The following is a 16,447-nucleotide window of genomic DNA, read 5'->3' on the forward strand; positions in this document are numbered from 1 at the left end:
CCTCTATCAGTGATGCATAGTATGAGCACCTTGTGCACGGCACACTGTCACCAGGAACTTGTAAAAGTTTCACTTCTTCAAATGCTGGCCAGTGTGTGTTCTGCGTGCACCAGTTAACGTGCAACAGAACTGCACTCTGCTGGCGAGGTATTCTTTTGAGAAGCCAGACCTAGATTTTGATTATTTTGTGTTGTATCATCACAGTTCCCACCTGAGCACTCATACTCTTAACCGTGTTTTGAAAACAAGTATTATAAGTGTACTTGCGGCTTTGTCTTGCATGGTCCGTATACTTTCTTCTTATGCGAGACAAATGCGTCCAGAAAAAAGTTCATCAAGCCATCACCCTGCACTAGGGATCGCACAAGTTGGCCAAACCTTGAGGGCTTTCTTTAATCACCATACAATTTGTAACTCTAAGATGTTCAGATTCACTGTGCTCATACACATATTTTGCTTAAAATAACCCCTGCTGTAGTTGTATTTTAGTGGCACGTCTAGAAGAAGTGGTAACTAATGAATTCTCCTACAGATCAATTGCTTTATTGTCGTGGTTTATAGTGTGTCTTTCTACCACCCTTCGGTTATACTGCAAACCTCCCTGATTATGTTTGTTTGATCATGTAATAACAGATGATGTAAATATTTGCTACATATGTTCTTTCCGAATTGGAGTAAAAAAGTCTTACAACATATGTATTCTGAAAAAAAATCACTTTAATGAACAAATACATAAGTGTGTATCAGCCTCTTAAATATAAACAAAATACATTAATAAAACCAGTATAACAGAATAACTCCAACATAGGTACATACATTCCACTGTGTCCCATACAAATTATGTGGCAATAACAATAGTAAAGTGTACTGATGCCTTAAACAAGAATACTGACTGTGCAGCACAATGAATTGTACAACTACTGTACCACAGAAATGAGAAAGTATTTCCCTACGAGTCGCCGTACAAGACTACACTGAGTGTATAGTAGCGGTTTCTGTGTCCCCAAGGAAATGAAACTATGTCAAGATTGTTTTGATTGTCAAGTTGTACATGTAGCAGCTATGTGTAAATCTGAAAGTTCTCAGTCACTGAATTATCGTCACTAATACCAATTTATAACATAACCCTCACAATGAGAGACTACTTCAAGGGCAGTGACCCACAGCTTCGTATGTTCACAACCACCTCTACTAGTTTCAGCATAAACAAAACAAAATATTTTTGCAGACAATTTTACTGGGAAGCTGTAAACAATTAAAATATTAAAAGAAAGCAGACTGCTCCTTTCCGATGATATAAACATACTGCTCCACGTACTTGTTAATATGGCTTCTCTTGAAGCACAACCACAAGTAACTACGTTCCTTTTAAGCAGGGTGCCTGTTACAAAACATTTCCATTTCAATGTTCGTAGCTCGCTGCACATTGCCGGACAAGAGGGAGAAGCTTCCCTTGCTGGTGAAGCTTGCGAGTGTCTGTCCCGCCACCAATACACGTTCCGTTCACAAACACTCTTGGGACCTAAATGGACACATATATAAAACATTTATTGTGAGACATGTTTACTTATAGAGGTTTGGTACTTAAAGCAATACATGACTTTACAAAATTTTACTTTGGTAGTGTTTGCCAAATATAACAAAAATACTCACATAGCCCGAAAACATGAATGAAAAGCTTTTCTGTATTCAGTCCTAGCGACTACTGCTGTGTTGCTTAGTAGTCCAATTAATAATCAGTTGTCACAATTTACTAAGTAAACAGATCTGCAAGATGCTCACGGGTCTATGATGCAGGTACCTTAACTCGCAACCCGTTCTTACATTAACACTTCATCCTACTTCCTCAACAGTCCTTACTACATGTGTGGACCCACCCAGAGAAACAGACAGAATTATTTATTTGCAGTTTTATAAAACATGAACAAGACCCGGATGTATCATGGTGCTTTGCAGAAAACATTAGGACATACAATAGCAGCAAAGAATATACGAGTAATTAAATCACAGACCATCAAAAAGAACAACACTAATAAAGATCAACCTTAAAGAACTGATAGAGAGGTGAATTCAGTAGGTACTTCACAATCAGTAGGTCTTGTAAGTTCCTACTGAAGATTTCGAATGCAAGATCACTGTGCATTTTAGGAGATATAGGCTTCATCAGAAGGACTAGGGGATAATTCTTTGCTCCTTGAACATGGGTGGTTCTAAGAGAAGCGATTCACATCTTTAGTGACAAAGGATACCTACTGAAAGGTCGAGTTTCTGTGCAAGGTGTTTCCGGGTTCCACAAAGCAGAGCTCTGTACCTAACACAAGCCACTTGTATCTTACTTCTATTGGGAGCCAACTAAGAGTAATACAAGTTCATAAAATGGTGCAAACATCTTACTCAAGACAGCATTCTTTCTGCTTCGTTACGGGTGGCATTCATTGAAGTGAGGTGTGTTTGGGGTCTCGTGAGAAGCCCATTCCCAAAGTCCAATAGGGAGATGATTAATGATTATACCACATTTTTAAAGTTTGGTTCTGGGGTGAAAGTTTTGATTGCTCTGAGATGTTTGAGATGATAGCGGGCCTTCTCTGCAGAGGCATAAGTTTACAGGTTCAGAATAATATCAGGAGTGGTTCTGAGGGATCTGTTGATTTCAATAATTTTCAGTTTGCACTTCAGCACAACTGGAGTTTAGACATCTGGCAGTGGTAGAGAGGGGGAGGGAAAGAGGATTGGAGGGAGGATCAAAAACAGGTCAGAAGCGAAAAGACAGGGAAACCAGGCCAACAGCTGACAGGTCTAACAGTTCCCATACTAAGTAGTTTATTGCTCGCATTGCCTCTGGCTGTACTCAACTGATCAACTTTTCGCTGGCCTATGGTGAAGTTTCAAACTGTCTGAAAACAGGGCAAACCCCGAAGACTTAAATACATTCAACCCACCCACCAATCTCCCCCTTCTGGCACAGATTCTTGAAAGCTGTGTTCCAACTCAATTGAAACAATTTATCAGAGTCCATAATCTTCTTGACGATTTTCATTCTGACTTTCAGGCGTGACTGTAGTACAGAAACAGCAATGCTACAGATTGAAGATATTCTCAACCTCATTGAAAATGGAGACTCTTGCCTAATCATAATCGCTGACCTATCAGCAGCACTCAAAAAGTCAATTGCAATTCCCTGCTCCACACGCTCAAAGAAAGAATGTAAGCGTTGCAGTCTTAATGTAGGTCTGCTCTAATTTAGAGAACCACTCCCAACTAATCAAACTGAACAGTTCACTCACTAATCTAGCTCCGGTAATGCTAGGGGTGCTACAGGGGCTATTTTATTTTCAGTCGTCTTCAACTTGTATTTTGAACCTCTGACAATTCTAAAACCATAAATCCTTTTCTACCATCTTTAAGCTGATGATATACAGCTATACCTGACTAGAGTAAGGTTCCCTACTTGGACAGGGTGCAAACCACTGCCAACTAGAGACCTCATTTTTATCATTGGTGATCAGCGGTGAGGATAGGACTTGTATTTGTCCTTTATATACAGTGATTGGTGTACACTACTTCCAAATCGCACATTATTACACCCCAATACGCTGGTTTGATTTTTCTCTCTTTGCAACTTTTGAGTTTTACTTGCAATCATGTCTCATTCTGGTGAGCCATTAGTTGGAGATGCATATTTGTTGTGTGAGCAGGAGAGTTTGGAGACCTGTTAGAAATCTGGTTTCTGGTGGGCTGGGGAATGCACCTAAGTCAGGCAGGACCCACCACTCTAGTCAGGGTGAGAGGACTACACACCCAAGATAACCCCTGCTCACCACTCAAACCCCTTGGTAGCTTGGCACGAGCAGTCAGGCTTATCCTAGAGGGCATGTGTAAAGCGGTTGCACAACACACCCAAAATATGACACAATAAAAACACACAAAGGAAACACAAAAGCAAGTTATATAAAAATAAACTGTATTGCATAAAACATCATTAGACCAAACACAACATGTATCAGTAATACCCTGCTACACAAGAAGTTGTCCCACAGGTGAGTAGTAGTCTGCAACAATAAGCAGTAGTCAGGCAAACATATAGGTCACTGGTATTCTGCAACACAAGCAGTAGCCAGGTTGTCATTATTACCAAAAATGCACAGGTCAGGATAAACACACTATGCCAGGACGTCATCATTGGTGCACATAAAATGAAACATTCCCAACTGGCAGATTGTTATTATTGTCACCAAAATGTATGCACCACTCATGAAAACATTTCCATAGGGCATAAAAAATGCTGCAGGCAACATGGGGGCGCGTACGTCCTGGGAAAGTACAATCATCGCTAGAATCACCTTCCACACAAAGGCTCCTGTGGCCCTGCGCGTCTTACAGTTGGTGCACGGTTATTGCCCAATTCTCCCACGGAGCGCAAGAGCCTCCGCGCTCCTATTACGGTAAATATGATATTTTTGCGGTATCCAGGGTAATCGCCCGCCCCCTTATGGGGGGCCACTACCACAAGAAATGTGGCACTGTGGGTGTGTTGGGGGCGGGTGGCTCCTGCAGGCTCCGTTTCCCCACACCAAGAAAAGAACAGAAATCATCCGGCAGTCGACGCGTGCGTGTCGCACAGGTGCTATTGGCCCCCAAGCACTACCTCTTGAGCGGCCCACCCGGAACCCTTCGGGGCCTCATGCAGCAAGGTATGCTGCATAGAGGTACTGGGGGGGGGGGCACACAGATCTCCCACATCAGCGGGGCAACCTCAATAGGTTCCCTGCTTGAAGAGTGCCCCAAGGTGGCTTCCCGCATCCATGTGGTGCGGGTGCTGGAACTTAGCCCCGATGGGCAGGGACTACCCACAATGGGACACAACCTCAGCCGCCTGTGAATGTGTCACGGGAGGGCGGTGCAAGTTCCTCCACCCCAGGACCCTTTGCAGACACAGGAGTAAGTTGCGGCTACGTTGGGGGGAAGGATCAGTGAGGGCCTCACTGATCCATCCGTAGCAAGTACATGTTCCCTTCTTACGAGTCAGCTGGCCAGAGCGCTTAATGTGCTTGGCCAACAAAGGGAGGTAAAGAAAAAAAATAATACATGAGGACCTCACCAAGCGCTAGACAGAAGCAGGCAGGGAAGCAGGAAAACATCACTCTCCATGTGCTGAGCTCCTTGGGAAGCACTTATGGGGGCACAAGAAGGGGGGCACAACAGGGGCAGGCAGGCCAGCACACTAATTTCAGTGCGAACGTGGAAGTCCCTCCTGCAGCCCCATAGTAGGCAGCCGGCAGGCTAACACTGCTAAGCAGGTAACAATAATGGCGGTTCCTCCTGGCAACAGCCCTCTAGCGAACAGGGTCAGGGAGCAGCTGGCAGCAGGGCAACAAGCAGAAAAGCAAAACTGATGAGTCCTTTGCGCCACCCAGCAGACACCAGGCAGCAGGGCAACAAGCAGAAGGGCAGTCCAGGTGAGTCCTTTGTGCAGTCCAGTAGCCCCTCTGGCAGAGGTTCAGTCCCAGTTCCAAAAGTTCTCTACCAATGTGGGGGACAACCCCTTGTACTTATACTCATTTTGCACTGCCTCCACCAAAGGAGGGGAGGAAGAGGTTCCAGCCAGCATTAACCGTTCCAGGGATCTCCGCTTTCTTCTCCAGCATTAGCTCCAGACATCAGTGGGGGGTAAACGTGCCCTTTGTGTGAGGCCAGGGCACAGCCTTTACAAGTGCAGGTGTGACCCCACCCCCCTCCCAGCACAGGAAGTCCATTCAGTATGCAGACGCACTCTTGTGACACCTCCACCCTCCCTGTCTACAGGCTGTCTGAGAAGTATGCATACATCCCAGCTGTCACTCTGCCCCAGACGTGGATTGGAGTCAAGCTGCAAAACACCAGAGTCATAAGCACAGAGAAATGCTCACTTTCTAAGTGGCCTTTCTAGAATGGTAATAAAAAATCCACCTACACCAGTAAGCAGCATTTTCCACTACCATTCCAACCATACTAAACATGTATCTCTTCCCCTCATAGATCAGACAATACAACTTAGGCATATGTTAGGGCATGTTCCAATGCAATCCAATACAGACCTATGAAAGAGGCAGCACTCACAGTAGTGAGAACCCGGAAATAGGCAGTTTGTCACTACTAGGACATGTAGTACATAAAGAGATATGTCCTACCTTTTACATACACAGCACCTTGACCACAGGGCGAGCTAGGGCCTACCTTAGGGGTGACATATATGTATTAAAAGGGGCGTTCCAGGCCTGGCAAATCAATTTAGATGCCAGGTCCCTGTGGCAGTAAACTGCGCACACAGGCGCTGTGGTAGCAGGTCTGAGACAGGTTTGAAAAACTACTTCTGTGGGTGGTACAAGCTGCGCTGCAGGCCCACTAGTAGCATTTAATTTACAAGCCCTGGTAATAGATACCACTGTACAAGGGACTTACAGGTAAATTAAATGTGCCAATTATGTGCAAGCCAATCATAGCAAGTTTAGAGGGAAGAGCACATGCACTTTAGCACTGATCAGCAGTGGTTAAGTGCTCAGAGTCCTAGCATCAATAAATAGGAGGACGAAGGCAGAAAGTTTGGGGATGACCCTGTAAAAAGGGCCAGGTCCACCAAGACTTATTGGACACATCAGCTCAAAAAGTTCTGCAAGGAGCTCAAATGTCCTAATAAAGCCCTCCCTAGGAAGGAGGAGCAGCAAAAGGTTCTGAGGTCCTGGTTAGGAGCAAAGAAGGCTGTTGAGCACACATAGGAGGAGAATGCCATTGTTGATAGAGAGGAGTGGAGCCTGCATGGGGATTTTGTGAATCAGAATCTGCCTGGGAGGAAGGCACCTTCCAGGACATGCAGCAGTGTTTCTGTGAGAGGTCTGTCCCCAGAGGGACTGGGGGACAGGCATGAGGCTAGGGAGCTCCAGTTGAAACAAGCCAGGCTGGCCTAAAAGAGCAGGTCCAGCAGAGATGGTGGCACCAGTTCTACAGTGCAGTCTGAGGGAAAGGTACATATACCTAAGAATGTGGAGAAGGATTTTGTTGTGGGGATGACATAGAACAGTAGTTTAGGGGTTATGAGGTGGCACTGAGAATGAACAGGGTCCTTGAGATAGATTGGGGGGGTAGGCCCGTGGAAGTACTTCTAAGTAGAGGGGAGGGACGCCTTGTTGGCATTAGATTCAGAAAATTGGATGAGGTAGCCCGTCATGAAAGAAGCCAGAACCAGTAGGTATGGTCTCAAACCCGGGTGGAGTATGTGGATTCTTTTTGCAGAGCACTGGAAGGTTGGGTGAAGGGCAGCAAAGTAACAGACTATCAGGGGCTGTACAATTTGATTGCATGGGTGCACTTGTCTAGTCACAATCAAGTGCGGCAGCACTTGACTGACAGCAAGCTTACTGACCCTAGGAAGCTTGCCAAGGAGGTAGACCGCTGGCTCAGCATCAGGGTCCGAAAGAAGTTGTAGGTGGGAGACTCACTCAAGGGGTGGCAGGGTACCTAACAGAAGAAGGAAGGGGGGAACAAGGATAAAAGTAAGGAGTTCTCAAAAGGAACCCATACTATTTCCCAGGGTAAGGATTCCCAACTCTCTGATGAAAAGAAGAGTTGGTTCCCTTCAGGAAAGCCTGCAGGGAAGGAACCCCTAAAGCGTTTCGCCTGTAGTCAGGAAGGGCATTCCAAGGGGAGTCCCAAGTGTCCCAAGCAGGCACAGCCCCCCACCAGTGGGCAGTCACTAGGGGTGGCACGTGTAGCGCTTGGGAGGAGCTTGCCCCAGTTAGTGGTGGGGAGACAGCTGAGTTAATCCTAGTCTCCCTGGGTGAGGTGGTCCAGAGAACTTTCATGCCTAACAATACACAGAAGCACAGGCAATGGGTGACCATCAATGGGAGGTGGGTGGAGGCACTGAGACACAGGAGTCAGCATGACAACTGTCTGCTGTCATCTGGTGTCTGAATAGCAGGTAATCCCTAATGTGGTCCACCAGGTTGTAGCAGTAGACAACAGTGAGTGCCTGTTTGATAGCTCAGGTTCCTTTTGAATGAGGGGGGGTCTCAGGTTCCCCTGAGGGTAGCTGTGAGTTCATCCATGCCTGTTGACTGTCTGCTAGGGAACGACCGGGAGCATACCGCCTGGAAAGAGGTGGAGCTCAGGTCCCACTTGGAAATGTTAGGATTCCCAGAGTGGGAGTGCATGACTACACAGTTCATGGCTGCCAGAGAGGGTGATCAGAACAACCTGGAGCCTGAAACAGTGGCCCAGGTGCCTGCCAGGAGAAGGAGGGGCAAGGGGCGCAGGAAACCTGCTCCTGAGATTCCCATGGTCTGGGAGGAGGCTGAACCTGAGTGGGATGCCCCGGAACCTACAGGAGAAGAAGTGGCTGATTGGGGAACATACTTGAGCTTACCCACTGACAGTGGGCCCCACCAGGGAGAGGTTCTGCGCAGCGCAGAAAGAGTGCCCCACTCTTCAGGGTCTTCAGAAACAGGCCCGAGACCCAGGCAGCTAGTGACGCTCTGGATCTCTCCTGGAGAATGATCTTCTATGTTGTGAGCCTAAGGTTTCTGAACCTGGGGCAGCCCTTGTGCTGCTGGTACTCCAGTGTTTCATGTTGTGTATGTGGGACACCAGATAGGGAGTGGCCAGGTGGCGCCCCTACAAGCCAAAATTTACACCATTGTGGGTTGGGCATCCCTCAAGACCCAGAAAGAGGTCGTGCCTTTTTAGGCGTCACCAGATACTACAGGAGATTCTTCAAGGGGGATGGCACCATTGTCACCCCCTTGGCAAAGCTGACTTCCAAGAAGTAGCCACGTAAGGTGATCTGGACAATGGCGTGCCAGAATGCTTTTGACACCCTGAAGGAGGCCATGTCCTCCACACCCGTGCTTAAGGCTCCTGACTTTTCCAAGGAATTTGATGTACAGACAGCTGGCTCAGACCATGGTACGGAAGCTGTGCTTTCACTGCTAAACAAAGAGGGCCTAGATCAAACTGTAGCCTTCATTAGTAGAAGATTACTTCCCATGGAGCAGAGGTGGAGCTCAACAGAAAGGGAAGCTTTTGCTGTGGTCTGGGCACTGAAGAAGGTAAGACCCTACTTGTTTGGGACTCACTTCCGGGTTTCAGACAGACCACTGGCCCTTCAGATGGTTAACACAGATGAGGGAGGAGAATACAAAACTGTTGAGGTGGTCCATCTCTCTAAAGGGAATAGACTTTCCAGTGGAATAACTCTCTGGAGAGAACACGCCAATGCTGATGTTCTTACCAGGTTCTTCTGCCTTACTGATGAGAACTTCCAAGAGGTTGGGTAGTTCTCCCCACTTTCAGCTGGTGGGGACATGTGTTGGACCTGTCAGCTCTTGGCTTGGTTTTCCCCTGTCTTTTTGCTTCTGACCTCCTGTTTTTGATCTTGTGTTGAATTTAGTTTTTGCTGCCTTTAGGCCTCTGAGCACTTTACCACTGCTGACCAGCATGGGCGACAGCAGAAATCTTTTTTTTTTTTGGGGGGGGGGGGGGGGGGGGTGTCTGCTCCCCCGCAGATGCCCATGCTGATCAGTGCTAAAGTGCAAGTGCTACCTGTATAAATTGTTTTCATGATTGGTTTATCCATGATTGGCGTATTTTATTTACTAGCAAGTCCCTAGTAAAATGCACCATCTGCGCCCAGGGCCTGTAAATCAAATGCCACTAGTGGGCCTGCAGCACTGATTGTGCAACCCACGTGATTGGCCCTGTAAACATGCCTCAGACTTGCCACTGCAGTGTCTGTGTGTGCAGTTGTAAACTGCCATTTCGACCTGGCAAGTGCACCCACTTGCCAGGCCTACACTTTCTCTTTTACTACATGTAAGTCACCCCTAAATTAGGCTCAAAGCCACCCCACGTGCAGTGTGCAGTGTATTTAAAAGGTAGCACATTTACTGGTGTGTTTTACATGTCCTGATAGTGAAATACTACTAAATTTGTTTTTCACTATTGCATGAACTATTTGTCCCATAGGGTAACATGGGAATTATACTGAAATATCTTTTAAGTGTAGTTTCCCATTTGGAGCAGATAGAGCTGTGGAGTTTGGGGTCTATGAACTAACAATTAAAAACTACATGTTTTGGTGAAGTTGGTTTTTGAACTGTGAGTTTGAAAATTCCACTTTTAGAAAGTGGACATTTTCTTGCTTAATCATTCTGTGCCCCTGCCTGTCTGCTGAATACATGTCTGGGTCAGGATGACAGTTGGGCTTTTTGTACATTCACTCTAAACAGTCACACAAAGGGAACTGAGCCCTGCATATCCTGAAGGCCTATCACCAGGCTGATGTGTCTTCCTGAGCTAGAGTGGTGGGAGAAGCTGACTCTTGCACCTGAATAGGGCTGTGCCTGTCCTCACACAAAGCAGTCTCCACACCCTGCAATGTGTCTGGGGCCAGGACAGAGAAAGCAGAGACTATTCTTTGTCCTTGAAGTTTGCCTACTTGACACTACATAGTTAGAATCCTTCTGCACTAAGGACATTCTGCCAGGAAGAACAGCTGGATGCTGTAGGAGGGGCTGCCACTCTGCCTGTTGCTTTGTTGTGCTGGCTTGCTGCTTTCTGCTTCTGTTCTGGGAGTGAAAGAACTTGGCTTGGCTTTCTACACCCTGCTTCCAAAGGTTCTCCAAGAGCTTGGACTGAGCTTGTCTCCTTTTAAGAAGTCTTTGGGACATCAGAGACTTCATCTGCCAGTGCCTGGGCTCTTCTACTGAGAGTACTGACTTGCCAAGTGGTGCCAACTCCAGTTCCTGGGACCCTGGAAGTGCAAGCTGGTGATCTGAAGGTGAGAATACATGCATCAATGTGTCGCACTGGAAGAATCAACGCAGCGCCTGTCCCGCGTCTGCAGAATCAACACAGCACCAGTTTCACCATGGTCCTAGCAACACAGCACGTCTGTATTTTCTGCGCATCATCCCTGGGCACCAATTTTTGCATCTATCCTGCACCGCAGTTAGGAACCAAGGCCACGTGTCCGAAAAACAGATGCATTGCTTTTCCTGTAAGGAAAGAATTGACGTATCACCTCCCTTTCCAATAAGGAACCAACGCATTGTCGCACCTGCGAGTTAAGAATCAACACATCACCTCTCCTGCACAGTAAGGAACCAACGCATCACTTTGCTTTTCCGGTGCCTCACCTTCCCTGTGGCTCGCATCGTCTTTGTTTTTGATGCATCCCAGGTACTTTGTGCTAAAGAGATACATCCATTGATTCCTATGGATTAAGACTTGCTTAAAACTTGTAGAAAGAGATATTTTGATTTGTGTATGTTGGATTTTTGTTGTTTTTATGTTGTTTTACTCAAAGAAATATTGGCTATTTTCCTAAACTGGTGTGGAGTTATTTTGTAGTGTTTTCACTGTGTTACTTGTGTGTGTATAAATACTTTACACATTGCCTCTGATATAAGCCTGACTGTTTGAGCCAAGCTACCAAGGAGGTGAGCAGGGGTTATTTTAGCTCTGTAACTCCCTTACCCTGGGTAGAGTGAGGGTCCCTACTTGGACAGGGTGCAACCCACTGGCAACTAGAGACTCCATTTCTAACAGGCATCTTTGGATCTGTGGCGGTCCGTGCTGGTCTCCTCTTAGCTATTGTTAATCCCTCTACCGAACACAGATAGGCTATCCAGAGATGGTCCTTCCTCAAGACTATGGGCCTGAGTTATATCCCAGTGGAGGGGTAACTCCGTTGCAAAGGTAACAGATATCCGTCCGCCGAAATCTAAATACCATTCTTTTCTATGGTATTTAGATTTTGGTGAACAGTATATGCACCACTGTTGAAATGGAGTAAGCCCTCCGCCAAGATCTAAATCAGGCCCTATATTCCCAGGGACCATTCTCACACTGCGTGGTGATGTTCAGTTGTGTTGTGTAGCAGCGACTCCAAGGCCAGCCAAATATTGGATATTTTCTTTTTCCAATATTTAAACGCTCATGGGGGATTTATAATGTATGGAGAACATTCTAAAATACCTTCCTGAAAGTTCTGAGATGGAGGAACATTCTGTTTCAATTCTATATAAAGAGCTTCAGAACAGCTTCTCCTTGAATCACGGTCAAGTCAAAGTCACGCTTGTGGCAATTTCCTTGCCATGTGCCTGAGTTTCTGTGCTCTGCTGGGAACTGATTCTTCCAGTCAGCTGTTTTATTCAGTACACCCTGAACTACTTTCCTGCCAACTCTATAGCTTTTACTGCCTTCCTTTTGTTCTGGGCTCATCTCCCTAATCCAGGGGGCTTCTCACATTTTACTTGAGAGGACAATGTAAATCTTTATGAAGACGTCTAAAGTTTTTTTTCACATCTACAGACAAAATGTCAGCGACTAACTATTGATTATGAATTGGCCTAAATGTTATTAATAGCTAACTAAAAGTGAAACAGGTTAAGAATTGAGGCAATAGGATCCATAGGGGCAATATATGGTCCTGGAAAAGAAGGATTTTTCCATTTGATAGGGCTGGAGACACACATCTATAGTTGTTTAATTCTATGATGTATTTATTCAGAGTTGAATGAGTATCTATCTTTGGCGAGCGGCCCTTTACGTATTTATTGTTACCGTATTACAAAGGGTACATAGATGTCATGATGATGCTCTACTGTGGGGTTGAGGTCATCACATTAGCAGAAGTTTTGACCAGGGAATAATAGGGTTGGCATCCGACATTTGGAAATGTGAAGCAGCCGCATTTAAGGCTGAGACAGATGTGTGGAAGATGTCAAACTAGGGGATAGTTGCAATAACAAATAGAATGCTAGTTGGCAAGTTCAGTGGAGAGGTCATGATGATGGGGAAGGAATCTCTCAAGGAGATTTTAAAGAACTGGAGGAGGCGTTTGTCTGCAAGTCATTTGCAACCAAAATCTAGTGTGCTGTTTTGTGGCAGATAAATGGTGGCAGGAGATAATTGTTGACAGCATCTATGTGATTAACTGCTGAATTAAAAACGCCATTATCCTTATTACAGGATTTGTTACCAAAAAATAAATCTTCTCCCACTTTATAATTGCTCCCTATGAAAAGTCCATCTGCCGATTGCATCCTATTGGTTATCCACTTTACTGCATAATCCGGCTGTTGTTGCCAACAAGGCAACTAGTTTTTATTGTGTTCTCAGGCTTATCGTATATAGTGTTTTTTTTTTTTTTTTGGTTTCAGGTGGCTGTGATGGCAGTACAGGCATGACACCATGGACCACAAGTGCTGTTCTACTGCTAGTATGGATCATGAAAGAAGCATTGTAATGAGCACAAAAAAGCTGACCCTGCTTCCCTTGGACAAATTCAGCAGCTCCTCAATTCTGCAAACAATTTGAGATTGTGCAGGGGGCCGAAATGTGATACCATAAGTGCATTAACATCTTTTCATTCAAGGCATGACAAGCCTCATCCAAACATTGTTCCAGGCACGCAAAATACGCCTCTGCATCGGCTGAAGGCTGCATGACAAAGCTTCATCTCTGTTGTGTCGTTGTAGCTGGAGCATACAAAGCATGGTACAGCTCAATGTGGATCACTGCACATAATGCAACCAACACATACAGAAAACAATACCCTTCTTTCCTTGACCCCCGAGTTTAAGGCAGCACTGGTGTCTGGCTATTGTTCTTCACCAGGGGATTTCGCTCTGACATTCATAAAAGGAAGATTACTTCAAAAAGATCTGCAAGATTCCAGAACACAATTATTTATGTATTTAATGGTTTCCTTTCATCCATTAAATAGAAAACAAGCCAATCGGTCATCCTTTACTGCCCTTTTTCCACTTAGCCAAATTATAATACACATTTGGATGTTAACACCTTCTTCGAGCACAAGAAAAAGCAGGAAAGGGTGCTCTAACGAAGAAACATTACATAGTGCACACTGACCCAGCTACTTGAACTACCATGGAAGTAAGCATTATGCCATCATGTCCAGCGACAATGTCAAATGGCTCTTTTTTGAGGCATGGGGAGGACATGGGGGAAGAAAAGCTGCAGTGATGAACTAGGATTACATGTAAGTAGTTTTTCCTTCTTCACCATGGGGTTATCCCTGATGTATCCATGAAGTTGGACTAGAGTGGCAAGCGAAATGAGGCATAAAACCGCAATAAAAGGGCCAGATAGAACTTGTTCGGTAGAAAAGTACTAAGGGACACATCACCCCTCCCCTCCTAAAAAACAATGCGCCTTGGACTCCAAGTACAGACAATGTTCAGTAAACGTATGGACTGATCTCCAGGAATCAGCATTATACATTTCTGGAATCGCTAGATTTCCCACAAGAGTAGCAGTAGCTGCCTTCCTCCTTGCAGAAACAGCCCAAGGTTTATCAGTTATGGACCTATTAGCTTTTCATCATAAGTGACAAAACAAGAAAGTATCTATTCTGCTATGATCTTTTGAGAGGAAGCTAGGCCAGTACAATAATCTACACAGAGCTGCTTGTGGGTTTTGAGTGAACCATGTTCCTGTGATGAAGACCGCATCAAGATTATGTTGTATGATGTCATCTATGCCAGGAGTATGGATGACGGCCAAATACGCATCGACGGCCATGATTTGAGACTTTGTGCTATTGGTGGTATGTGCGTAGCAATGAATGGTATGTGAATGAGGTTATTTGTGTGTTTTTACGATTTTATTTATATTGTAAAGATATGAAAGGGTTCCACAAATAAATAACATACATAGGAACTCAAGACAATCAAGTGTGCCTACAAAATGAAAATGTCCTTGTGTCTGTGCATGGTATGGGTGTGTGGGTATGCGAGTGCTACAGAGGTGGCTTTGCTGGGGTACTGAGTAGGGCATGGCAGGAGTTCTGGCTCAAAAATGCTCCCATAGGTGAAATCCTTGCCTTTTTTCCTTTGCCGAGGTGGTGGGGCACCGTGAAGCTCTATTCAAAATGGGTGAAGGCATGAGCTGGGCACGACACCTGTGACTGTAGTGGCTGCTGGATTGCCTCTGGGCGCTAAAATGGGACAGAGGGAGTAACTGGCATTGCAGGAAAGACCCAGTTTGCTGGGGTTTATCACAATATAGGTGCCATGGTGAATTTCAGGTCTGAGAGATTGTAATAGGCTTCCTTAGTGATGCTGCATGATAGGAAAGAAACAGTGTACAAGGATTGGCGAGCTTTAGTTTTGCACATCTGGTCTCGTAACTCACCGAAGTGGTGCCTGGCTCTCTCAAGCCCATATCATCTTTAATCCCCTTTGTGATAGATATTTATGACTTTGCAAGCCTCACAATGCAAGTGGTTTGTTTACTTCTTCGTAGTATTGCCTTTATGTATCAGCGCCTCTGGGGAGTTTGGCCAGACCATATGGGCAGTCATGAGAGCACATTTTTAAAACAGGAAGTTCAGTCCATGAGTCACAACTTGGAACAAGACCTATCACAAGCATTAAAGAAGACACCTCTTATATATGTAATCCATAACCATATTTACCAGGGCGCAGCAAACAGCATAGTCCGTGTAGCACAATTTACAGTATAAGGGCACAGTGATTTGAGGCTTCATTGTTTACCGCTTTAAGAATTTATGAGTCAATCACATGCTTGTCCGCTTCATGGCCAAGAGATTCCACCCAGTTTATTGGGTGTGGACTTTGGTCTTTGAACTCCAATGTGGGAGTGTAAATTAACTTCTGTATTGGGTACAACTATAAATATAGGAGAGGAGGTTGGGTGCTATATGGAGCATCAGGGACTTTAGTTTATTATATTTGGCAAAAGATGTCAAGTGAAGGGAGGAGAGGGAAAAAATACGTCTGTATCAGGAGAGAGAAATGCAAAAAGTCCAAGCCCCTACATTTGCTTTCATTCTAAAGAATCCACAATCAATTCGAGAAAGTTGAAGAACGTGCTTTTAGATTTTTTTGGTTTGACGTATATGAAACAAATGTGAATACAGAATAGGCCAGTTGTTGCACTTTCTGGGTCTGAAAGGACAAGCTGTGTTCTGAGAACCAACCAAAAGGCTAAATGAGAATAAGTTTGAATCATGTCTTACTAGGATGAATTAACACTATTATCCTAAGGTAAGCATGATTATTAAAAGATGCCATCTAGGCAGGGGAATGATGTTAGAGGGAGAGTATTAAGAAAATTAGCCAAAATCTGTCCGCTTTGGGCAAGGGTAGAAAAATGGTTATGTGATCAACTCATATTTCATTGCAGGTATTTCAAGGTGAAAGAAAAGTTTAAGTTCAAATGTAACTTCAATCTCAGGGAACTGTTGAAGGTTGCTAAATTAGTGGAGTACTGTGATGTGTTTAAAACTGCAGGCAAGTGCCAAAGATTGAAATTGTGTGAATAGATGTCATGGACAAAAAAAGGCAGGTATTTATAGTAAGTTTGGGAAAAACGATAAGTTATGGAACAAGGACTGGTGAATATGATTTGTTTCATAGATGTGGCA

At 45.0% G+C, this 16,447-nt stretch overlaps 1 protein-coding gene across 1 annotated transcript in view; it reads right to left on the bottom strand.

The window, feature by feature from the left end:
• Positions 1 to 697: 697 nt before the first annotated feature.
• The window catches only part of GLRX2 (glutaredoxin 2), a 167,281-nt gene continuing 151,531 nt past the window's right edge, over positions 698 to 16,447 (bottom strand). Inside the window, exon 4 of the mRNA XM_069231102.1 lies at positions 698 to 1,522. Coding sequence (XP_069087203.1) covers positions 1,403 to 1,522 — 120 coding nt within the window. The 3' untranslated portion in view covers positions 698 to 1,402. The remainder of the gene's footprint in view (positions 1,523 to 16,447) is intronic.

Source organism: Pleurodeles waltl, chromosome 4_2 (genome assembly GCF_031143425.1).
Source record: "Pleurodeles waltl isolate 20211129_DDA chromosome 4_2, aPleWal1.hap1.20221129, whole genome shotgun sequence".
Classification (NCBI taxonomy): domain Eukaryota; kingdom Metazoa; phylum Chordata; class Amphibia; order Caudata; family Salamandridae; genus Pleurodeles; species Pleurodeles waltl.